At 36.5% G+C, this 27,238-nt stretch overlaps 1 protein-coding gene across 1 annotated transcript; it reads right to left on the reverse strand.

Moving 5' to 3' along the window:
* Positions 1-567: 567 nt before the first annotated feature.
* RNF168 (ring finger protein 168) lies at positions 568-25,869 on the reverse strand. The gene is made up of 7 exons (XM_006185578.3): positions 25,534-25,869; positions 24,873-25,209; positions 15,558-15,634; positions 11,484-11,663; positions 9,485-9,606; positions 7,958-8,039; positions 568-5,736 (listed from the first exon to the last, which is right to left on the reverse strand). The coding sequence occupies exons 2-7, from the start codon at positions 25,171-25,173 to the stop codon at positions 4,783-4,785; spliced, it is 1,716 nt and encodes a 571-aa protein (XP_006185640.1). The 5' UTR covers positions 25,174-25,209; positions 25,534-25,869; the 3' UTR covers positions 568-4,782.
* Positions 25,870-27,238: the final 1,369 nt, after the last annotated feature.

The following is a 27,238-nucleotide window of genomic DNA, read 5'->3' on the forward strand; positions in this document are numbered from 1 at the left end:
GTAACCAAACTCTTCTGTTGTGTTTCTCAGCTTTGAGGGTGGCAGCCCCTCTCTGCAGTTATCATCTTTGGCTTATCTCAGTGTTTCCTTTTGCCCCAACACCTGTCTAACCAATTCCCTATACTGCATACCCTCTAGTGAAATACCTATTATGTTTTTTTTCCTCAAGTGGATCTATCAATAGACCCAGTAAAATCTACATTTTTCTAGTATAAACTGAGCAGGGAGTGGGATTCTCATCCTGATCCTGGGACTCAGGAAAGTCCACGCTCAGTCTGTCTGACTTGTAGTAAAAAACAGACACCCTAACTTTTTATGGGTCTTAAGAGAGGAAGAGGAATGATACAAAAGATAGACCCAATTTATGATCCCCAACTGACAGAAAACCTTTTGGATGGAACTGGTTTCACGGATAGAGTCTAACTGCAGCAGCCTGGGACCATAAAAGCCAAGTTAAAGTGAAATGTAAAGAGAAGGGTGCCCTCAAGTGAATTCAGGGTCCGTGTTGCTCCAAGTCCTGCCAAAACAAGGCATAAATATACTGAAGGGGAAAAAAAAGACTAAAAATTAAAGTCATGATTCTTTATTAATCTTTACACAGGAATTAAGAAATAAGTAAACATACAGTAGTAGCTCAATTCCTTTCAAAGTTTGTGGTATTTTACACACCTTTATGTACACCAAATGTATAGAAGCAGTATAGGAATCTGAGGAAGCCACAAGGTATTTCCAAGAAATGGTTTCCTGAGGCCAAAGTCTCCTGTCATCTGGGAACTGTGACAGAGAGGAACTTATGAGCAGGGGTTTCTTGTTACATGGTGCTGTGGACACATCTGGCAGGAGAGAGGTCAGTGGAGTCTCCATGAGTAGACAGAAGGTAACTGCAATTTACTGGACGCTGTATGTGGGTACTTATGGTCGCACAAAGTCACGGGATAAAGTGAAACTCTCTTCAAAGTGGGACTGGTGGAGTGATGAGGCTGCAGGATAGCCAGGAGAAAAGAACTATCACTTATTAAAGTTCATTTTTGAATCACGGCCTGCACCAGGTGCTCAATGTGTATTACTTTCCTTCACTCTTGATAGCGACTCCGTTAGTTACACTGATTCCCATTTACAAATTAAAGTAATTTGAGGGGGAGCATATAGTTGTGTTGATGGTCCAAAACTTATGCACGAATTACTAGTCCCATAGTTCAATTCCTTATGGAATAAATATTTGTGAACTAAGGAACCTAAGAGCCATTTAAAAGCATTCTTAGCTCACAGGCCCTACAAAAATTGTCAGCGTGCAGATTTGGCTTGTGGGACATAGTCTGCACACCTCTGTGCTAGGGCTTTCAGTTGAGGCCTTAGTGTGTTCAACAGGCTTCCTTTCCCTGGTAGGACCTGAACTGTTCTTGTCTCATTAGCACCTTGTACCTGATGACAACTCCTCTCTGCTTTTCAGAGGTTTTCAGCCTTTTGGCCTCTGCTCTGAACAGTTTCAAAACTGTGATTATCTCTATGGGAAAGCCAACCTTGTGTTTGATGACCCTTGTGTCACTCTAGCTTCATGAGATGGCCAAGAGCTCTGCCGGTTTCTCTGTTCACCAGCAGCAGCCCTGAATCTCAGCCTGCATTCAGAGTAGGCACATGCTATGAGCGAAAAAGTGGTTGCAAACATCAGTTCACCTCTCAAGTCTTCCCTCTCTAGAGTCTTAGCGCCAACTTGGTCCGCATTGTTTCAGTAGCTTTCCGATGCTTTTAAGTAGAAAATTTTACATTTTTTAAATCTGGCTTTTCTTATTATTTTCAGCAGGACTACAGGTTTGCTGCAATGCTACCTGAAAAGCCTAAGATTTGCTTTTCAAATAATTTTAAAATAGTACATTAAAGCCAAATATATTCAAATTCATTTATAATACTATTTCCAAAAATTCACAATGCTAATTATTTTTTCACACTGAAAAACCTTCCTGAACTACAACTCTTAGAATTTAAAGGCAAAAAAGGACTATCCAGAGTGGTGCAGGCTGAGATGCATAAGTTTCCTTTATCTTGCAATATTTTAAGAACATTTAAATTTTGACTGATACAATAGATTCAATATGACTGAAAATTCAAAAAATATAAAAGAACAATAGCAAAAAGTCATTCTTTCATTTATATCTCCCAGTCACCCAGTTTCTCTCCCCACTGGCAACACTGTCTCTCTTGTTCATACATATATTTCTCTTTTTTTGGACAAATGGTTGCTCACTATATATGCTATTCTACAGCTTGTATTTTTGGTTTACTCTGTATCTTACAGTTCTTTTCACATCAGTAAAGTAGGTTTTTTGTTTGTTTAATTGCAGTATAGTATTCCATTGTACCATCATTTATTTGGTGTGTATTGATATGATTAAGGTTGTTGCTAAGCTTGTTATTACAAACAATGCCATACAAAAGTATTTTGTGCCATTCTACATATATGTGAAGACAGCTTTAATAGAGGAAGAATTGCCAAGGTTACCTCTCTAGGAATTTTAAATTTTCTATTCATACCAGGCAACATATAGAAGTGCCTATTTCCCTACACTCTTGCCAAGATTAAAACAAACAAACATGTATCAAAGCAAACCCCAAAAAGCACCTTTATCTTTACTAATCTGAAAGGTGGAAAAATATATGAGCATTAGTATAAGTGATATCATGCATCTTTTAACACATTTAAAAGCCATTTACATTTCCTTTCCTTGAACAATGTTTCTTGGGAAAAAACTTCTCTAGTTTTCCTTCTGGGTTGTTAGTCTTTTTCTTAACGTATTGGCAGATACTTTATTATAAAGGAAATTAGCTCTTTGTGATGAATTGCATCTTTCTCCCCTAGTTTATGTATTTCAATTTTCCTTTATGATAGTTTTTGTTATGCAGAACTTTTAATTTTCATGTGTTAATTTTTACCTGTTGTAAACCACAGTCCATTTAAATTTTTAATAATTATTTAAATTTCTAGATTCTCAATCTCTGCAGTTTTAGAACTCCCTGAGAAATTAAACACTCTCATATCCCTTCCAAAGAAATGGGAGAAGTATCCATACATTCTAATGACTGACACGAAACATTTACTAGTTTCCCACAAAAATGCATAATTTCTCAGAACGACTGAGAAATTAAACTTTTATCTTAAAACCGACTTTAGTCAGAAAGATTTCTTCACAAATAAGTGGTTAGATATGTAAATCCTAAATACATTACCCTATTTTTCCTCCTTTTTTGGTCATAGACTATTCCAGGAAGATTTAATTACATAACTTTTGATTTGAGGCATTACAACAATGCCTACCCTAAACTGTAAAGTGAAATTGCTCTTAAAAAATACTGGTTTGATGAAAAAAGATTTTAGTCTATTTTAGACAAATTTGATTAGTTTCTAACTACATTTCATTTCAGCACAATCATTACTCAGAAGGCAATCACTTTTGAGAAAGGGCAAACTAAATTTTAAATCAGCATCAGAATTCTACCCATAATTACCCAATCAATATTGAAGTGGATGCCGTCAAGTATGCAGATTTCAGTTACAAAATTGGAGGAAAAAAACCCTTAATAATGTATAGAAATACTGATAAATTTAATCTTGAATTTTTACCTCTAGGACATTTTATTGTTATTTACCTTAAAAGGATGGCTAACTAGACATCAGAAGAAATGCTGTTAAAACTATTGTTTGTTTGCTCTAAGTTGTTCACATTAATGAAACATAAGATCAATAGTTTCTAAGTTAAATTCACAAAATGAAATCACTACCTTCTGATTTAACTTTCATGGGTAAGACAGGGCCAAACTCAAGTATCATACTTTCTATTTTTGTCCATAACACAAGTAAGTCAGTATCAATACAAATGATAACATAAGGAAATAAATACATGGTTAGTCAGGTTGTACAACGTAGATACTGTGATATAACTCTCAGTAAATTCCCATTTTTCCCCTTGAATAGCAGATTAGATACAACGGTGCAAAAACTCACATTTTCTGTGTCATTTAGCAAAGAAAGACAAGGAAGAAGACTTTGCCAAACAACACATGCTACTCTATTTTGGACCCAGTCATCTGATCATCTACTCAGTTCCAATGCTTCCAAACTGTCAATCCAGTCCACTCAGCCTTATCCCAACTCTTAGGCCCTTTTGTATCAAGAATCTCGCTTCATCTCTGTCAGTTAATCCCTAATTTTCCAGAAAACTCTGATTCTTCTGACTTCATGTTGATCCAAATCCATTTTAAATCAAAGAAAATGCTGTAATACTTAAAAAAGTAAAGTGGAATAGAAATTAGATTACTTTAGTGTTATGGAAGATGCATTTCATGAGCTCTGCAAATACATGGGAAAGTTGCAAGAAACAGATTTTAAACCCTGCCTGGATTCCTTAACTACTTGGTTATACTATAAAGTTGCTTTAATTACTAGGCAGGACAAAAAGTTGAGCAAAGGCCATAAAATATGCATTTTTTAGGAAATGCATGGAAATGATTTCTTGGGAGTCAGCCAAGGCATTTTTATATCCATAAGGACTGTCAACTTAGTACATCACAGTTACTAAAAAAGGAAAGGAGCGGGATTCTTGCTTACCACTGAGTTTGGCAGAAATACCTTCATATATTTCTCCCTTATAATCACAAGGATTGTCCTGTAATTGAGGACAATGAGTGTGCCCACAGAGCAGAATTAATAAAAAAAAAGTTAAGAATCTACAATAGAGAGCTTCACAATCCAGCTTTACTAGATTATAAAACACTCCCTTTACCCATGCATTACTTTGTGTATCTCTGAAACATCTGAAAAATACTTTTCTGTGACTTACTAGGCTGTAGGGAATGAGCAGTTTTAGGCACATTACCATCATCTCTAGTAGAATTTGGTATCTTTTTTCCATTAACTGAACGTTTAAACTGGATCTTTAAAGAAGGTTGCCAATTTTCATTTTTTGAGCCTCTCCGAGGTTTTGGATGCTCCAGATCAGTTTGTCTTTTGAAGTTCCTATCTTTGGAATTCTTCCTCTGTCCGTTTAGTAATCTGTCTGGAGGTGAGGATGTAGCACGTAACTGATACTCATCTGGGGATCCTTTTTGCCGGTTTGGCCTCAGTCGTTCTTGATCCACCTCTTTCTGAAGCTGTAATGCTAATAACCTGTCCTGTTCTTCTTGTTTATGTCTCTCAAAAAGTAGATGTTCCAAATCTATCAGTTTTTGGGTAAAGTTGATTTCTGTGTCCTCTTGGTCTGAGGAAGCTTTGGGGAACATTTTTCTTCTTTTTGCAGAAAAGCATGGATCCCTGGCTCCTTCAAACAAAGATTCCTGGTTTTTTCTTTTGGAGATATCTTTATTGATCAGTAGGCGAGACTCCTCATTTTCTGTCTCAACTGTGTCATTTCTAATTATCTGTGTCATATCAGATACAGTACAGCCACTCTGTGTTTTGCCACAAGGTTCATCTGCAGCTTCTCCAGAGTAGGGAACTCTGGCTTTAGGTTCCTCATGATTTATGACACATAATTCTTTACCATGATTGCTTGATCTTGTTTCGACTTTTCCTTCAAGGCACCATTCTCTACCACTGGCACGTAACTGAGGCATAGGTGACTCCACTGAAGATTTTGCACATTGTTCTTGAATTTCAAGGCATATCTGAGGAGAGAGTATTGGCATATCTTCCTCCATTTCTATGTCTTGCCATGTAGGGCTATTTACATCACTGCTGTCAGTTTCCTGGAGAAAACAGAAAAAGACCAAATAGGGGAAAATATCAAGTCATAATATGTAAGTCTAATTACACTGATACTATAGCAGAGCTGTCAGCATAAGGTAATTATTATTACCAAGAAGGTATATTAATTCTTAATAGTATTTCTATTGTGTGCCAATTTAGACTAAGGTATTTCTTCATTTTCATTCCCATGAAAACCTATAGATTAAAACCCACAAACTAGTTATATATATATGGCCAGGAGCTGGCACCATGACCTGACCTCTCACTTTATAAATTTCCTCTACACTAGAGGTTTTTAATCCCTTTTTGTGTCACAAATCATCCTCCCTTTGGCATTTTTGTGAAGCTTACAGACCTCTTCTGAGAAAAATAGTTTTAAACATAAAAATAAATACATACAGTTATAAAGGGAATAATTTATAATACAATTATTAAAATCTTATAATTTATGATGTAATAAAGCTTATCTATTAAATACATTAAATATTAAGATCTAGTGGCAAGTCTAATAACTTATAATATTGGAGGGATGAATATAAATGATACTTTAAGAGATCTTGCAAACAAATGTAATATGATTAAAAACCTGTGCTTTCTACTGGCAATAAAGTCACAGGTACTGATAACATTATTATGGTTTGCTGCCAACATTCATAACTAAAGGAAACACTAAAATGAGAGGTCAGGCAAAAATGAAAACAACTTTTTCTTCTATCTAAGTTCATATGTACTCCGTGGATTCTACTCATAGACCCTAGGTTAAGAACCCTTGCTTTGCCAGTATAATTCTTCTTCTCACTTACAGGTCTTAGGTATGTCAAGACCTAGGATTATTTTTGACCATGTGAAAGCCTTAAGAAGAAACGCTTCAATGAGAATTTGCTCCACAACAAAAATTACTCCTTGTTGTTGGAGACCTTAAATCTGGTTTTTTTTTTTTAAACACCTACTTTGCTTTGCATTTATCATCACTCATAACATTTCTTATGAATCAATGTGGTTTGGATTGGACAAATTCTAGGCTGCTTACTTGATTTTGCTGTGAATATTAACATCAGGATAGGAAAAAAAATCCCAGCCCTAGAATGCATCTTACATCAGTCCTTAGTTCTAGTATGAGCCAAACTATCTGGACTTGAATCCTCCCTCTACTCCCTCTACTTAAGGGACTTCGGGAGTCTCTTATCTCTGCATACCTCAGTCTTCTCAGCTGTAACTGGGCACAAGAAGGATACCTTACAGAGCTAGTGGTTGGATGAAGATTAAATGTTGGTGTTATAAAACCACCTGGCTGAACTGAAAAAATTTTAGGAACCCATGAGTAAAGGGTTAACAAAACCTCTTCTCTGTAGGAAATTGACTTTGGTGTCAGCTCATCTTTCTTCATTCTATTTGCTTGGAAACCCGATAAAGGGGGAATGTCACATGTGTTACTAGGCCACATAGCTTATGGTAAAAATGACCCTTATTGGTGAACTGCATCTGTACTAGGAGACCTATGAGTGGTCTATAAACATGTTGCAGGAAGCCAAAGCCTGGGGCTTCTTAAAGTAATTTACAACTCCTTTGACTGGGTGTGCCCTTTACCAGGACCCCTGGAAGCTATACCTATGAATTGTTACAGTAAATAACTGACTCTTATGGGGCATGGGACTTCCGAACCTGGGTGGTTACTATACTCTTCTGCATGGTCTCATTTCCAGGCCATCACTTAGAAGCTCTGTAGTAATGACTCTTGTTGAACAGCGATGCCTGATGCTGCCCTACTAGCATGCTTTGTTTTCCATCCTGTAATCTTTTAAGGGAAGCTGGTACCAGGGGTAGCCTATCCAGTTTTGTGAATTTGATTATCTACGTCAGGGATCTACAAACTGTGGCCGATAGGCCAAATTCAGCCTGCTGCTTGATTTCATAAATGGTTTTACTGGAACAAAGACAAGCGCATTTGTTTACATATTGTCTGTCGATGCTTTCACATGACAACAGCATCATTGGACAGTTGGGACTGAGACCCGGTGGGCTGCAAAGCCGAAAATATTTACTATCTGGCTCTTTAGAGAAAAATTTGCTGACTCTTAGTCTAGGTGAGTCTAAGATAATTAAGAAATAATGTTCCATTTAGTACAGTGACTTTAAAAAGAAGTTAGGAAATGACAAGTGTTAACAATTTATAGCATTAGTAAACTTGCTAAACCGAGAACATCTGTAGCACCCACATACCATAGACATGGAGTTTTTCCTGTCTTCTTGTGCAACTTCAGACTGTGATGCTGACCCAAGTTGAGGTTTAGGTGACAAATACCTTAAAAAAAAAAAAAGTTTGCCAAAATCAAATGCTTTAAACACAAGTGGCATGTACCACTAGCTACCAGTCTGTGAGTCTATTTTTTTGTTATGGAATTGTCATTTTAGATATATTTTCAGCCTGTCTTCTTTATCTGATACGGCATTTAAAGCCTTCTAAATGCTACTTCAGTCACATCCCGTAAGTCTTGATGTGCAATATTTTCAGTTCTATATTTCTATCAAGATTTACTCTTTAGCCAATGAGTTACCTGGCACTTTTTCTTAATTTCAAACACTTTAGTAAGCTTTTTGTTAATTATTTTAAATTTGATTCATATAACATAAAATTAACTATTTTAAAGTGTACATTTAGTACAAAGTTGTGCAACCAACACTCTATCTTGTATGTTGCTGTTTTATGTAAGAATTCTTTATATATTCTAGAGACTAGACCTTATCTGTATTTAACTTTGTTTTAACTTTAATCCACTAGTTTCTCAGTTTCTTCTATTTCTGCTTTTAAATTCATAAGTTTATTCTTATATTTCTAGTAAATTTTTATCTTTAAATATTTCAAAGTATCTATTTAGATTCATTACAGTTACATTTTTTAAGCAGGAAAGTACTATATCAATACGAAGTATCTCTGCTTTTCTCCTTTCAGTGGTTTTTCTCTTGATTTCTACTTTGCATATCAGCATTAACAACACTGATGTTGCATATCTTTTTTCTCCCTTAATAGCAACCACTTCCTTTAATGCTGCCCTCTTCCCGCCAATCTCCATCTCCCCATCCCAAGTCTCCACCACCCCAAATCCTAAATTTCTATGAATTTTGGAAGGATGCAAATTACCTGCACATATTTACGCAGTTGAACCAAAAGCCCTTACATGTTTGACGTCTAGATTGTAGTTGATAAACTACAGTTGATAAACTGTTTCAACTATGAACTACTATTGGAAAGCTTATACACTTACAGAGACATCAACTCTTCCTGCTGCTAGCTAGAGGGGCGCTGTGGGGCAACTAAATTCGCTCTACTATTGACTACCTGACTGATTTGTTTTGTATAGTAGAGAAGAAATATAATCCATAAACTGGGGAAAAAGAGAGTGTGGGGGATGCCAAAATTGTAAACTCCTTCAATGAGGATGACCTTACTTGGGACCAGCTTTTCTCACTTGAATCTAAGCCAAAAGAAAAAGGAATCCAATTGATTAATTTTGAGAAAATAGGAACAACATGGAAATCCTGAGCAATCAAGATAAAAAAAGCTTCACATCTCTGTGCTTAAGATGCACAGGATGTGAGCATCTCTCTTATTTTCACTTTACGTCAAGCTTAGACCATGTGGAGGGTTTTCATGCAGGGTTGATGGATCGATTTTGATCAACAGTAGACTCTATGAACAAAAATCTACAGTAGGTGGTCAATAAATAATTGATAGTCATGTTCACTTACTTCTGAATATCTCCAGTGTTTATTTGTTTGTTCTTACTTTTCTTTTGTGATTTGGTTGTGACTGGATCAGATTTTCTGAAATTCAAGGGCGAAGCCAAGATGCTTCCCTCACAGAAATTGTTCTTGAGCAACACAAAAAGCATAAAACAATTTTAAAATAAATTATTAATTTGACTAATTAAATCAGAATCCACAACAGAATTTTTCAGAAATTATGCTATGTTTAAATTCTGTACATCCTTTGAATAATACTGACCATGCAAAAATTAGTATGAACAAGATTAAGTTTACCTAAGTTGGTCTAAATTCATTTTTACTCTACATTATAAACACAAAGAGCATGATGATACTAATCTCATTAGCTGATAGTTTCTGCTAATTTTTCTAATGAATAATTTCATATATTTATAACTACCGTAATCTGTAGGGAAAAATTCAAAGAGCTGTGACTATACCTGGAATAAAAGTCATTTTATGTAAAATAACTTAATCTGGGGATTTAAGGGCATACCAATAAATATCATGAATATTTACTTGTGGTCCTAGTCTCGTAAGTTTCTTACTACACCACTGGAAAATTTTTTTTAAAAAAGGTCAGCAGTGGCCTTGAACCACCAAACTTTTACAAGTAAACCAAAAATTATTCTAAAATATCAATAGATCTGCTCTTATAATCCCCATGTGAAAACAAGAAGAATTAGAATTAACTCTTGAAATACAAGTAAAATTGACCTCAGATTTTCCTCTCTGATATATTTTTTCTTTCCTATCCCATTTGTTATTCTTTCGGCCTGCGTCTTTTATTTAATTCTCAATTGTGTACCATTCCGAAGCTATCCCACTTATATCTTAAAAGGAAATATATTTTTAAAAAGGGCATATAATCTAAAACTTAGGTATATTATTATGAATGGTAAGCCTCTCAAATATGGAAAAAACAAAACCCCAGTTCTGGATATGCTTCATTTTGGTAAATATATTTTAAGATATTTGTTGTTTGAAAGCAGAGGAATTGTTTTTAGAGGCTCAAGCCTGAATGCATGTCACACTTCCCTGGATGCCTCTGGGAATGGTATCCCCTAAATCCCATCCCCAGGGATTCTGATTTAGTAGATTTAGTATAGGAGTTTGCATTTTAAAAGAACCACAGGTGATTCCACCAGGTTCTTTCAAATCACTCAGTCCCCATTGTATCCTATGGTCTTAAAGTATGTGTTTTATCATCCTTTCTTAGTTCATTGTCCCCTAGGCAGTAATTTAACTATAGCAAGATTAATAAAATCCAGGTTTTATATGTTACTAAAAAATTTAATGTGCTTCACTTGCAAAAAGTGATTTGCATCCTGCAAATGCCATTACTAGAAAAGAACTTTAGATAGACTATATGTAGTAATACAAAACACCTCTAAGAAATATCATGTGAAGAAGGTCAGGAAAAAAACAGTGTGATTCACACATTCTTTTTAGGTAAACAAAGTTGTAAGAAACTATTAATAGTTTCTTCTGTATAACATAGGGAACTATGTTCAGTATCTCATAATAACCTTTAATGAAAAAAATATGAAAACAAATATATGTGTGTATATGCATGACTGGGACATTGTGCTGTACACCAGAGACCGACACATTGTAACTGACTCTACTTCAATTTAAAAAAAAGAAAGAAAAAAAAGAAACTGTTAATAGTGCTAACCTTTGGGGAGAGTGTCTGATGTAATGAAAAAGGAATCAGAGTAAAGACGTGGGAGGGAGAAAGAAAACTCATTTTTCACTGAATAGCTTTCCTACATAACTGAATGTACTGACAACTTATAAAAAAGGTTTTTTTAAGTATACTTGGATTAAGGCAAATGTGTAACAATATGCAAAAAAACCCTTTTAAGTAGAGTAAATAATGTCAGAAATAGTTTCTAGTTATGGTAAACAATTCTTCAGGCTGTTCAAAATCACCTAGGAAAAGCAATAGGAATATTAACACTTCAAAGTTTTTAAAACTTACAATATTAATGCTTAGCTTTCTTGCCAGCTCTTCATCACTTTTCAGTTGTTCTTCCATCTCCCTCTGCCTTTTTTCTGCCTGCCTTTTTTCCTCTTCTTCCTCCTCTGCCAGTAATCTCTGAATGTATTCTTCACTGGCTTTGTTTTCTTCTTCCTCATTGGCTCGTCGCTCTGCCTCCACCTTAAAAATGATTAATAAAGAACAATTCCTCCCTGAACTTTTTCGTGTATCTATAATATTTCTTAATAAGAATAATAGAAGTAAAAAAAAAATGGCAGGAATTAACATATTTCAAATCCAGTGCAAATCTGGAGAGACTAATTTCTGTAGAAATGTCCACAAAGTCTCTTTCAGGAGCCTTCCCCAGTCAGTCCAATGGAACCTTGATCAAAGCCTCATCTTTCCTCGCTTCAGTCCTTATCACATTTTCCATTACACTGTAACACATTTTTGGAAGTGTTTCTAGGTAATACTTTCCCTCAATTAATGGAAGGCCTAACTTTGGCCTAGGTTTCTGAACCAAACCCTAGCAAAGCAGATGGAGTGAAAAACTAACTCAAACTAATCAGGGTCTATCCTTGAAGTTGGGATGAATCCTGAAACACACCAGGCAGAGTGGAATGTTTGCTGAAGAAACAACCATAATGGTCATTATATGATTTATGGATGAAGAAACAGACATAGAAAAGCAAATAACTTTCTTAGATCAGTAAATGCAGAGTGCAGACTCAAACAGCTTTGAGGACCTAAGGCCACCCTTGTGGCCACTTAAACTATACTTTCTGAAAGAAATAATCTAAGAGCCACTTCAGGAAGCTAAAGGATTTGACTCAAGAACAAGTCTTTGATCCAATTTAAGTGAAGGAGACGTGAGGAAAAGTTTGCTAAGAAACTTGTACGTTTTCTTGCTGTTAAAGGAAGGTGACTGAAGAGCCTGCTGCTTCTCCCTCTGCATGTTGTGGCACATGCACCTGCTGTTCAGAACTGTGCAGCTATCTTGCTGTTAGCCTGAGGAGAAAGCCAGCTGACAGAAGTTAGCAAAGAAACGAAACTAGAGCTCTGGATGAAACCAACCCTGAAGCTGTTACTACCACTGGAATTCCAATAAATTACAATTTTCTTATTGTTTAAGGCAGTTTAAATTAGATTTTGTTTTACCTGTATTCCAAAGCATCCTGATAGAACGTGTTCTCATTACATTGTTGTAAGGATTAAATTATTCCTTTAAAACCCTTACTGAAGGACTTTGTTTAGACAATATGCTGACACTTAACTATCGTAATTATTTATTAGTTCTAGACCTCACATGATCCAAGACAGCAGCCACTAGCTACATGAGGCTACTGAGCAGCTGAAATGTGACTATCCAAATTGATACGTATTACAAGTATAAAATACACAACTGGAGACTAAATAAGAAGAAAAGTAAACTCTCTCATGATTAATTTATATGTAACTATATAATTAAGATCTAATTATATAATCTGACATGTAATTATATAGGTAATATATAATTTTTTCATTTTTTATTGAGTTATAGTTTACAATGTTGTGTCAATTTCCAGTGTAGAGCCCAATTTTTCAGTTATACATGAACATACATATATTCATTGTCGCATTCTTTTTCGCTGTTAAGCTACCACAAAATCTTGTATATATTTCCCTGTGCTATACAGTATAATCTTGTTTATCTATTCTACTTATGCCTGTCATTATCTACAAATTTCGAACTCCCAGCCTGTCCTTTCCTACCACCCTCCCCCTGGCAACCACAAGTTTGTATTCTATGTCTATGAGTCTGTTTCTATTTTGTATTTATGTTTTTGGTGGTTTTTCTTTAGATTCCACATATGAGCATTCTCATATGGTATTTTTCTTTCTCTTTCTGGCTTACTTCACTTAGAATGATATTCTCCAAGGACATCCATATTGCTGCAAATGGTGTTATGTTGTCGTTTTTATGGCTGAATAGTATTCCACTGTATAAACATATCACATCTTCTTTATCCAGTCATCTGTCAATGGACATTTAGGATGTTTCCATGTCTTGGCTATTGTAAATAGTGCTGCTATGAACATTGGGGTGCAGGTGTCTTTTTGAAGTAGGGTTCCTTCTGGATATATGCCCAGGAGTGGGGTTCCTGGGTCATATGGTAAGTCTATTCCTAGTCTTTTGAGGAATCTCCATACTGTTTTCCACAGTGGCTGCACCAAACCGCATTCCCATCAGCAGTGGAGAAGGGTCCCCTTTTCTCCACAGCCTCTCCAGCATTTGTCATTTGTGGACTTTTGAATGATGGCCATTCTGACTGGTGTGAGGTGATACCTCATTATAGTTTTGATTTGCATTTCTCTGATAATTAGTGATATTGAGCATTTTTTCATGTGCCTATGGATCATTTGTATTTCTTCCTTGGAGAATTGCTTGTTTAGGTCTTCTGCCCATTTTTGGATTGGGTTGTTCGTTTTTTTCTTATTAAGTCGTTTGAGCTGCTTATATATTCTGGAGATCAAGCCTTTGTTGGTTTCATTGTTTGCAAAAATTTTCTCCCATTCCGTAGGTTGTCGTTTTGTTTTGCTTATGGTTTCCTTTGCTGTGCAGAAGGTTGTAAGTTTAACGAGGTCCCATTTGTTTATTCTTGCTTTTATTTCTATTGCTTGGGTAGACTACCCTAGGAGAACATTTTTGAGATGTATGTGAGATAATGTTTTGCCTATGTTTTCTTCTAGGAGGTTTATCGTATCTTGTCTTATGTTTAAGTCTTTGATCCATTTTGAGTTTATTTTTGTGTACGGCGTAAGGGAGTGATCTAGCTTCACTGATTTACATGCTGCTGTCCAGTCTTCCCAACATCATCTGCTGAAGAGACTCTCTTTATTCCACTGTATATTCTTGCCTCCTTTGCCGAAGTTTAGTTGACCAAAAGTTTGTGGGTTCATTTCTGGGCTCTCTATTCTGTTCCATTGGTCCATATGTCTGTTTTTGTACCAATACCATGCTGTCTTGATTACTGTAGCTCTATAGTATTGTCTGAAGTCTGGGAGAGTTATTACTCCAGCCACTTTCTTTTTCTTCAGTATTGCTTTGGCAATTCTGGGTCTTTTGTGGTTCCATATAAATTTTATTATGATTTGTTCTAGTTCTGTAAAATACATCCTGGGTAATTTGATAGGGATTGCATTAAATCTGTAGATTGCCTATAATTAATATTTTCTATATTGATTTCATAATAAAATATTTTAGATATATTGAGATAAATAAAATATATTAAAATTAGTTTCATCCTTTAAAAAATCTTAAAAATGTGACTAGTAGAAAAATTTAAATTACATATGGACTCACATCGTATTTCTAGGGGACAACACTACTCTATACTAAGCAGGGTGCAGGAAGTACTAAGGCTCTCTTAGTACAAGTGAAGTTCAAAGGCTTCACTGTAAGCACCACTCCCTCTTTTCCTATTTAGGGACTTCACAACTAGCCCTTTATGCTCTCATCTAAACACATCGTTTGTGTTCTCCCAAATTCGTATGTTGAAGCCATAACTCCCAATGTGACAATATTTGGAGGTTTGGCCTTTGGAAGGTAACTGGGTTGTAAGGGTGGAGTCCTCATGAAAAGACGAGACATGAAAGAGAGGATCTCTCTCTCCCTCTCTGCCATGTGAGGACACAGTGAGAAGGCAGCTGTCTACATGCCAAGAAGCAGGCCCTCGCCCAATACCAGATCTGCCATGCCTTAATTTTACGCTTTCCAGATCCAGAACTGTGAGAAATAAATGTTTGTTGTTTAAGCCACCCAGTTTATGTGTTTTTGTTATAGCAGCCCAAATGAACTAAGACACCCATAATCTACCACCCTTTATGTTCAAAGCTTCAGGGAAATTAAATAAACTAAAGCTAGTTTTTAACTACTTTGAACAATGTAAAAAATGGAGTCTTTATAAAGTACATTAAAATTATTAACACTTCAATATATACTATTTATAGAAGCACATAAAGCTGTACGTAAAATCTGAAACTGAAAACACAGCAGAGAATTCTTCTAAAAAAGAACAAGTATTTAGTACCGACCTTGCTTATCTCCTCTTCATATTCTCTTCTTAATTCCCCAGGTTTACTTAACAGGCGAACTGGCTGATAGTCATCAACTGTTTCAGATCAAGAAAGAAAATTATATAGGCAACACAGGAGTCTATGGCTAACTTTTATTTTCCATTAAACCTATATTAACATAAAAATGCGAAATTAAAATAAATATACAATTATTAACAGCTATAGCAATATTTTTTATGGAGTTGCATTTTAAAAGAAAAACCAAAGATTTTCTGGTTCAAAACGGCACATGAATATATATACTTAGCTCTTTCTCTAGAAGCCATTAAAATAATAGTAAAGGAGTTTTTAAAAAAGTAATCCTACAATTACAGCAAACACATATTTCTTCAAAAAAGATACATACATATAGCCAACAAGCACAAGAAAAGATGCTCAACATCACTATTCATTAGGGATATGCCAATCAAAACCACAAACAGATAGCATTATGTACCTATTAGAATGGCTATTATAAAACACTGATCTCAGACTTCCCAGCTCCAGAACTATGAGGAGTAAATTTCTATTGTTTAAGTGACCCACTCTATATACTTTGTTACAACAGCCTAAACTAAGATAGATGTGCAGAAACCAAAGTTTGTATTATAACTGGTATCCTCACAAAAAAGGGGAAATTTGGACACAGACACACAGAAGGAAAATGCTGTGAAGACACACAGTGACAACACTGTGTGAACACAAAGGGTTGGAGGGATGCATCTGTAAGCCCTGGAATACCCGAGATTGCTGGCAAACCACCAGAGGTCAGAGAAAGTCAAGAGTTCTACAGGTTTCAGAGGAAGATTGGTACTACTGAGCAAATTTATTTTAATTGGGAGAAGAAATTGTTTCCATGATGACAAAAGCAGAGTCAAAATGAGGGCTGGAAGAATAATTTTATAAACCACTTAACTGTTCAAGTTAGGTTTTATTGTTTATTTTTATTTTTGGTCCAATATTGGACATTCAGTTTTCTAATTAACTTGGATTTTTCCTTCAGAGTAAAATTACAAGTATAGTGATAAATTTCCTTTAATGAATTCTGTCTGCTTTAAGAACAGCACTCACCATAAGAAAGCAACATTAAGTATGGTGGGAACATTTAAGTGATTTATGATAGAAATTTTAGAGTTAACCAACATAAGCACTGTTGGCGAGCTGCTTTCGACAGATGGCAAATATCGACTGTCATACTCACTTTTAGTCTATAAAATGGATTTAGAAATTGTTTAAGAAATAGCAAATAATTGCTGCTACGTAATTTATTGCATCTTTGGTTGAAAAAGTTACTGATCTTAGTTTAGATTTACCTGTGAACAAATCAGTAAGTAAACTTTAAAAATCTCAGTAGTTTCATTAAATTTTTTAAAAAAATTACAGTTCTCTGCTTACTACAGAGTGAGTAGTTAAGCATCTGTAAATTGCATGTTCCTTTCCTTTGCCCATTATTGTAGTGTTTCTCTTAATCTGTAGTTCTTGTTATATTCTAGATGTTAATTCTCTGTTGATTTAAGCATTTGCAAATGACTTCTCCCAGTTTGTTGTTTTTAACTTTGTGACGTTTGTTATCATATAAAAGTTTTGTTTTAGGATTTCTTCTGTTACTCAGGAAATCTACCCTATCTTAAGATTCTGAATTTATCACTTATATTTTCTTCAGTCACTTTTAGTTTCCATTATTTTTAACTCACCCAGAATTTGTGTATGTTGTTGCTGGGATTAGAAAATAATACAACCACTTTGGAAAATTATCTGGTAGTTTATTTTACAATCAAATATACATCTACTCTATGACTAAGAAATTCCGCTTGAGTATCTGCCAAGGAAAAATGAAAACATATGGCCACAAAAAAACTTGTACAAGCATCTTCACAGCAACTTTATTCATAATAGCCAAAAGCTGGAAATGGCTGATGCACCATGAACTGGAGAACAACCAGAAAATTACAGTAGAGCAACACTTAAAAAGAAATAAACTGCTAATAACCAAAACACGGATGATCTGGAACATTATACTAAGTTAAAAAAAAAAAAAACTGCACAAAAGAACACACACTCTATGATTACTGTTATAGGCTAAACTGTGTCACCCTCAAAAGATCTGCTCAAGTCCTAACCCCTGTACCCAAAATGCGATCTTGTTTGGAAACAGGTTGTTGTAGAAATAACTAAATTCGTACTGGAGAAGGGTGAGCTCTTAATCCAGTATCTCTGGTGTCCTTAACAGATAGAGACACAGAAAAGAAATGGCCATGTAAAGACCCACAGGGAGAGTGCCATGTGACTATGGAAGCAGAGACTGGAGTTATGCAGCTGTAAGCCAAGGAACACCATGGACTGTCAGCAACACCCAGAAGCTAAGAGAAAGGCATGGAACCAATTCTTCCCTGGAGCTTTCAACAGAACATGTGCCTGGACTTCTGGCCTTCAGAATTGTAAGAAAATAAATTTGTTATTTTAAACCACTTAATTTGTGGTAGTTTGTTATGGCAACCCTAGGAAACTAATAAAATTCTATCTTATATGAAGTTTTAGAACAGACAAAACTCACCTATGGTGGGAAAAAATAAGTGGTTGACTTTCGTGGGTGTTGAAGTAGGGATTAACTGGGAGGGACATGAGAGTAATTTCAGGTGTGATGGTAAGGTTCTCTATTTTTATAGGGGTTTGTTACATGTTATACTTAAGTGAACACTCAGTGAAGGTAAAATTAAGATTTGTACATTTCAACGTATGTAAAATTTTACATTAAAAGAAAAAATTATAATATTGATCTCTAATAATATGTGTACTTCTATGTATATTTAAGGGGAAATAAAATAAATAAAAAAATAAGAGATTGATGGATGGCTGATGAAAAGATATATGACAACAAGTACAGTAAAATGTTAACTATCACATCTGGTTATGGGTATGAGAGTTCACCATAAAATTCTTTCAACTTTTCTGTATATTAAAAATTTTTTCCCAATAAAATGCTGAAAAAAATGTAAGTATAATACCAAAATTTCTTGAAAGATAGGAAGGAAGGGAGGGAGGGAGGGAGGGAGGGAAAGAAAAACCAAGTGTTGGCAAGGATGTGATGCAACTATACCTCTCAGACACTACTGGTGGGAGCATAAATTGGTAAAATGATTTTGGAAAACCACTTGGCAGTATCTCCTAAGGCTCACCCTACCTGTAACACCCACCAAGGAATGGTCTTATGTTCTACTGAACATTCAAACTCAGAAAATGACCCATAAGGCCACATTTGGCATCAATCTAACAGCACGCAAGCAAGGAAGCCAGGAAACCTTTGCTGCACAGAAGCCAACATCTCTTGTAGCAACAATACAGGCACAGGTTCCCCACAAGGAACATGTTCAGTTACAATGGTCACTACACTTAAGAGACGCACAAAGTATAAAATCCCCAAAAGCATTATAATTCCTCTTAATAGAGAGGCAATCTGTCAATCAGGGATAATTATGACCACAAGCAATGCTAGCTAGTAACATCATGGAAATTCTTATTCTCATTAGGTTTTGGGGGGAACAAAGCTTGAGATCTAATCAAAGAACAGATTCTCATACAGCACAGGAAAGGATTGAACACCTTATCCACATTCTATGACCCCCAAATCTCACTCTGTATCCAACAGAAATGTAGACATGTGTTCACCAAAGTGCAAATAAAAATGTTCACAATAACACTATTCACAACAGCCACCAAACAGGACACAGAATTTTTCATTGTTTTCTCTACTTAATATCCATACAACATAGTCTACATAGCAATGAAAATAAACTGTAACCACATGTATCTCACAAATATAACCATTAGCTAAAGAAGCCACACACAAGAGCACAGGATTACATTTTTTAAAAGGTTCAGAAACAGGCAAATGTGACCTATGGTATTGCAGGTCAGAACAGTAGTTACAGGAATGGTGAGGGCCACTGAGAGGATTCAGGAGTTCTGGGAAAGTTCTGATCTTGATCACAGTACTGGTTACATAGACATGTTCACTTTGAAAATTCACAGACCTATAGACTTATGATTTGCACACTTTTTTAAAATATAAATTTTATTGAAGATTACACATCTAGTAATGATAGGGTTCTGATTTACACCCAGGCAATTCAATTATAAAATTCCTACTGTTTTGCTTTTAATCAGCTGGGGTCTATTTTCATTTTAATTTCCACTTGTTTGTTACTAGAACAGAGAGACACAATTGATTTTTATATAATGACTCTGTATCCTGTCACCTCGATAAACTCTCTAAACCTCACTACAACTTTCTAGTTGTAGTTTTTTTGGTAAATTTAAATCTTTCTGAGGTGGGAGGTGTTCCCTCTCTTCTATTTTCTGAAAGAATGTGTGTAGAGTTGGTCATATTACTTCCTTAAATACTTGGTAGAATCTACAAAGTGAAGGCACCTGGGCCTGGAGTGTTCCTTGTGGAAAAGTTTTTTAACTGACTTAAATTTCTTTCATATATTTAGATATTCAGGTTATAAATTTCTTTTTATGAAATCTTTAGCAATTTGTGTATTTCAAAATATTTCTCCATTTCATTAGACTGCAGAATTTATAGAAACAAAGTTGTTAATAAAAATCTCTTACAGTATGGTTTGTACACATGTGCATATATGTTATGCTTCAATAAAATTTACACGAAAAACAACTTGGGGGATCAACTTCCAGAACAGCAGAGTGAGATCTGCAGACCTGTTCTTCAACAAAACCACCACAACTGGAGAAAGGTATAAAAAGCTGGTTGAATAAAGTCCCTGGAAATTGTCCTAAGAGCATACAGCAAAAGAAGAAACACTTCCCTCCCAAATCTACTAAATTTCAGTAAGAAAAGTGAGACTCTGTGGCACGTAGGCCACAACCTGCTCTCCCTAGCTAACTCAACAAGGGGGAAGCTCCACTCCAAGGGGCTGTAGCCAAGACAGGGCTCCCTGTTTCTCCAGTTCCCAGTCAAGGAGTACAGCATTCTCCAGGAGGAGCAGACTATCAGCATTTCTTATCCTTTCCAGCTCAGTGTTGCAGAGCTGAGTGAAGCTGATGGCAGGTTCCCTTTCCCCATTCACTTCACACTCAGGCACAATAAGCAGAGAATACTGGGGCCCCACTGCCTTCATCACAGAGCAAACCTTTCACTCACAGAGCAAAAGGTTCTTAGGAGATGCAAGCCAAGGAGACCAGAGACTACTATGCCTGTCCACTGACTTGTTCCTACAGAGAGAAGCCACTGTCTCTGCCTCTAGCTCCAGAGCACTGGCTGAAGATTTTGCCCAGGGAAAGGGCAACTGAGAGCACCAAAGATTTCCTTCAAAGAAACTGACTTTATTTAGAACAGAATGTGGATTTGTTCAAGTCCAAGGGCACTCTTGAAAACAATAGCAATTATAGTGGTAAACACTTAAAAGAGAAGGCCAGGTGGAGTGATGTCAGCAAAGTGGCAGAGCAGGCAGCTCCAAGCTCTCATTCCTCCATAGAAACATCAAAAAACAAGCAGATTCCATATATGATATCATATGGTATTTTTCTTTCTGTTTCTGGCTTACTTCACTTAGAATGACGATTTCGTCCATCCACGTTGCAGAGGACACTAATGAACTCATCTACAAAACAGTAACAGACTTGCAGACATAGTAAACAATCTTATGGTTACTGGGGGAAAGAGGGTGGGAAGGAATAAATTTGAGAGTTTAAGGTTTGCAAATGTTAGCCACTATATATAAAAATAGATTAAAAAACACAAATTTCTTCTGTATAGCACAGGGAACTATATCCAATATCTTGCAACAACCTTTAATGAAAAAGAATATGAAAACAAATATATATATTTGCATGACTGTACACTAAAAATTGACATTGACTATACTTTGTATACTATATTGTAACTGGCTATGCTTCAATTAAATAAACAAACAAACAAACAGAAACTACCAGAGCGAACACTGTAAGAACTCTGGAAAACAAAGGTTTATAGCAATCAAGAAAATGGTGAATCAAGAAAAAGACAACTTCAAAATAGTAGGAAAGTTTTGTGACACATGTTCTTGCCCCAAGTCCTCCTCAGTATAGTGGCAGTCTTTAAGAGGGAAACCCACATTCTCAGAGTGGGACACTGGTTCCTGGTTTTGGAGGAAACAGGGCAGATCCAGGGAACGACACAGCCTCAGAAAACATATGAGAAGACACTGCGCTTTCACCTTGGGCTGATCCTCGGCTCAGTGCAAGCCTGCCTAAGTGCTGAAGGACAGCCTCAGCACGGAGCTGAGCCATCGTGAGGACAGAGAAGTGCTTTTTTGTTTTGTTCCCTGCCTCGCTGACTTCTGACACTCAAGGAAATCTGAAAGAACACTAACTGAACACAAGTTAACACACAGACTCAGTGACCACACACAATAAGGAACAGCCTTTGCAAAAACAGTTTGGGAAATTCAGTAACAAATGAACTATTATTATAGCCTTCAACAATCAAAAAAATGGTAAACCCCAGAGAAAGGGCAGAATCTTGATACCCAGAGTTACCACAATATAATATTCAAATGTCCAATTTTCTCCAAAACAAAACAAAACCAAAAAAACCAGTCAACAAGGCATACTAAGAAACAAAGTTTGGACAATTCAAAGGAACAAAATAAATTAACAGAAACCATCCCTAAAGAAGTCCAGACAAGAGACTTACTAAACAAAAACTTTAAAACAACTGTCTTATCAACAAATGGCACTGGGAAAACTGGATATGCACAAGTAAAAGAATGAAGTTGGATCCTACCCTTAAACCATATAGAAAAATTAAATCAAAATAAAGATCTAAAACTACATGTAAAGCTCCTAGAAGAAAACAGGGGAAAAGCTTCATGACAATGGATTGAGCAATGATTTCTTGAATGTGACACCAAAAGCAAAAGTAACAAAAGCAAAAATAGACAAATGGGACTATATCAAACTTAAAAACTTTTGTGCATCAAAGGACACAACAGAGTGAAATGGCAACCCATGGAATGAGAAAATAATCATATCCGATAAAGGGTTAACATCCAGAATATATAAGAAACACCAACTCAACAACATAAAAACAAATAACCCCATTAAACAATGAGCATAGGACTTGAATAGATATTTCTCCAAAGACATACAAATGGCCAATAAGGACATGAAAAGATGCTCAACATCATTAGTCATTAGAGAAATGCAAATTGAACCATGATAAGATAGCCTCTCTCACCCACTATATTAAACGGGTGTTAAAAACAAACAAAAGCCCAGAAAGTAAAAAATGCTGTCAAAGATATGGAAAAAAGGAACCCCTGAACATTGCTGGTGGGAATGTAAATGGTGCCCCTGCTACCAAAGAGTGTGGTAGTTCCTCAAAAAATTAAACAGAATTACCGTATGATTCAGCACTTCCTTTCTGGTTACATACCCAAGAGTTGAAAGCAGGGACACAGACACTTGTACACCAATGTTCATAGCAGCCTTGTTCACAACACCCATAAGTGGAAGCCAAAAGGTGAAAGTAACCCAAGTACCCATTGACAGATGAATGGATAAATAAAACATGTTAAATACAGACAATGAAATATTGTTTAGACATAGAAAGGAATGAAATTCTGAAATATGCTACAATATGGATGAATTCCAACATTATGCTAAGTGAAAGGTGGTGATCATTTTGTAATGTATAAAAATAGCGAATCACTGCTGTACACCTGAAACTAATGTAAGTTAATTATACTTTAAGAAAAGTTGCCGAATTGTCCTGGAAAAGAGAGGAAAGAAAGAGGGAGGAAGGGAAGCAAGCAAGAAAGAATGAAAAGCAAAGAAAGAAGCCAGACACAAAAGGACAAATACCTACTATGATTCTACTTATATGAGGTAACTAAAGTAGTCAAATTCATAGAAACAGCAAGTAAAATGGTGGTTGCCAAGGGATACTGGAAGAGTGAATTGGAGAATTATTGTTTAATGGGTATGGAGTTTCAATTTGGGAAGATGAAAAATTCTGAGTAGGGATGGTAGTGATGGTTGCACACCTATGTGAATGTACTTAACGCTACTGGGCTGTACACTTAAAAATGGTAAATTTTGTTATGTATACTTTGCCACAATTAAAAAAACACACACTAAGATACCACTTTACACCTAGGATGGCTACAAAAAAACTTTTTTTAAAAAGAAAAAAGTTACAAGTATTGGTTAGGATATGGAGAAACTGGAACCATTATAAATTGTGGTGGGAATGTAAAACTACAGAAAACTTTGGCAGTTCCTCAAAAAGCCAAACATACAATTACCATGTGATCCAGCAATTCCACTCCTAGATATATACACACAAAAAAACTGAGAACATATTAAAAAATACTTGTATATGAATATTCATATCAGCACTCTTCAAATAGTCAAAAGGTGGAAACTACCCAAATGTCTATCAATGGATGAAAGAACAAAATATAATATATCCATAGAATATTATTCTGCCCTAAAAAGGGATGAAGTACTCATACATATCACCTTGCATAAACCTTGGAAACATTATGCTAAGTGAAAGAAAGAAGACAGACAAAATAGATCATACATTGTATGAATACATTTATATGAAATATCTAACAAGCAAATTCACAGAGATTAGAAAAATGCAGGGCAGTGGTGTTGGGGGAAGAATAGGTAGTAATTGCTTAATGGTTAAACAGTTAGGAGTGATGAAAAAGTTTTGGAAACATAGTGGTGATGGTTGAAAAATACTGTGAATATAATTAATGACACTGAATCATACATTTTAAAATGGTGAAAATGGCAGACTTTACCACAATAAGAAATTCCAGAAAAGAGCAAGTACACCAGGGCATATGCACCACATTCTAAGCCCAGACAAGAAACACTGCATGACTTAACTGATCACGTAAGTGATCAAGCTGCTAGAGTCAAGTATACAGTTTGGGGCTTAATGTATAGTTTGTTGTAGAATCCACGTTGTGGAGGGTTTTGAATAAAAAAGAATGAACTACATGGAACTGCCACAGAATGATAATTGAGGCTCACTGCATGCTTAAGAAATGGAGACATAACAGGCAAGCAAGCTAAAGAAAGTAACTGAAAGTGAAAAAAAAAATTAACACAGGAATCCAGTAGTTTCCTTATTTTTGCTGTTGCTATACTATGACTATTGCTCATCTGTGAGTATTTACATAATTTTTCAAATGACTTAAGGCTCTAAGCAGGCAATTTTTTTGGTTTTGGTTTTCTTTCCATTTTAACCCAACAAACACACTGGGTTTTACTTACCTATTTCCTCTGATTCCTGCCCAGAGGCTCTAAGCTTGCATTCCTTTGGATAGTGTTTTTGAATTATCTCCCACAGTTCCATATTGACAAGAGAATTTCTTCGGGTATGGTACCGAGTCCACGAAGAGACCCGGCGGCGACAGAAGGGACAGCACAAATTTGCCTTTTCGACAGTTGATTGGAAACATGATTTACAGAGCGTGTGGTTACAAGGCAGTGTTACAGGCTCGATTAGAATTTCCACACAGATCTGGCACTGGCATTCCGACAAGGAAGGGATGGCGTCTTTGGGTACAGCCATTTTAATATGCTAATAAGGCATATTCAACATCAACACCTGAAAGAGAAAGAATCGTATTTCCGGCCCAAGTACGCAGAAAGCAAATTAACAATATTGTGTTTAAATATTATGCCCAGCAGTCTTCCAGAATTCAGAGATTGGGAGAATCAAACGTCTTGAAGCAAAAAGACGTTCTGCGGACCAGGTAAACAGCACGACCACGGAAGGCGGTGTGTTTGTTCATATTAAGAACATGGGAAAGAAAACAAAAGAACGTTGGCTGCTTCTGGGCATTAACAACCGTTGCGGCAGGGCAGACGGCGCGCTCTGGCTCTCTGGCGCCGCAGAAGGCACGCGCCAAGTTCCCCTCCTCCCTCTTACCAGGTGAGGATGCTCCCTTAGCTCAGGGCAGCAAAGCCCGCGGGCCACCGCTCGAGGAAGAACGCTGCTTCCGCCCGGACGAAGCGCTGCGATGGAGCGGGACTTCCGTTTCGCCGTTGTCGAGGGTCCGCGCGAGGCCTTCCTGGCGCTCTGAGTCCGCCGCTCCTCTCTCTCTGGTCAGCCATAAAGCCTAAACTTGGCGGCGGTGCCGTAGCAGCGCCACAAGGGCTAGTGACGTCACAAATGCCCGCCAAAACGGCCACTCCCGCCTAGGGAGCCGACCAAGGGCGACACTACTAACGTACGCCGGGCGGGACTTCCCGGGCCTGCGCACACCGCCCGTCCCGCCCTCCGGCCGGGGAGAGGACCCTCCTCTTGCGTCGCAATCACTGCAGCTTCAGTTTGGGTGGAGTTCAATTGCCCGCAGTGATTTCTACTCCCAGAGGTGCGACAACCGGGGAGTGTCGCAAGACTGGTCTCTGAGCAGAAAAAGGGAACCCCCAAAACAAATGAAAAAACGGAACAGTAATTTTAAAAATTGTTCCCTCAGTTCTCTTCAAACTACCCGCCTGTTTCTGTTAATTTGTAACTAAGCCTCTTAGGTAGCTTTTCAAAGTTCTTGGAAAAGCATCTCTGAGGTTGATCTCAGAGAAAGGCTGTGGTCAGAGAACCCGCAAACTTGCTGCAATTTAACAGGCACTTGGAGAACAAACTGCAGGGCTGCTAGGATCCGGGGGCTTAGCCGACATGTGCATCATTTATAAGGAAATACTTTGCTGTTAAATTTCAGTCTAGCGCAATCAAAATTAGAATCGAAATAAAAAGGAAAATATTTAAACTTTTAATGCATTTTGAAATAAGTTTTTCCACTTTGATATTAAGTTCTTGTACTGACAACTGATCTTACTGAATTGAGTTGTATGGGAAAAGTAGGTTTTGGCTAAGAAAATGATGGGGATTAAATAAAGACTATGATTGTTAGTACCTGTGAACCAAGTCTCATAGAGACAGAAAGTAGAATGGTGGTTGCCAGGGGCTGGGAGAGTTACTGTTTAAAGGGTACAGAGTTTTACAAGTTCTGGAGATGAATGGTGGTGATGATTGCACAATTTTATGAACCTAGTTGATACTACTGAACTGTCCACTTAAAAATGGTTAAGGTGGTTCTCATTATTGCACTTGACTAGTCTTAAAAAAATAAATAAAATTTTTAAAAATGGTTAAGGTGACAAATTTTATGTTTATGTGTATTTTACCACAATTGTAAAATTTTGGGGGGGAAAAAAAAAAGAACCAGGCCTGAGTTTTGACGAAATGTCAAATAGGTGTGGCGGAAGAGAAAAGAAAGTCATTGTGCATGAAAATAGTCTTTAAGGTCTTTCGGATTGGCTGAGGTTTTTCAGGTTGAGAAGATGAGTGCTTTCCAGATGAAGCCAAAATAAGGAGGTGTAGGTCCACTGTAGACAGCTTTGGGAGCTTTTGTTTTGTTTTAATGTAGGTTCAGAAAACTAGTTGTCATTCAGTTGTCCATAGTATCAATCCCTTAGCATGGAATTCCATATGGTCCCAACCTGCTTTTCCCATAGAATCTCCCATTATTCTTTTAAACTTTCAACTGTGATCTATTTGCTGTACAAACCTTGTGTTTTCAGGCTATTGCTTGAAATCTCAATTCATCCCAAATAAGTTGCTTTGTGGCTTTGCC

Source organism: Camelus ferus, chromosome 1 (assembly GCF_009834535.1).
Source record: "Camelus ferus isolate YT-003-E chromosome 1, BCGSAC_Cfer_1.0, whole genome shotgun sequence".
NCBI lineage: Eukaryota > Metazoa > Chordata > Mammalia > Artiodactyla > Camelidae > Camelus > Camelus ferus.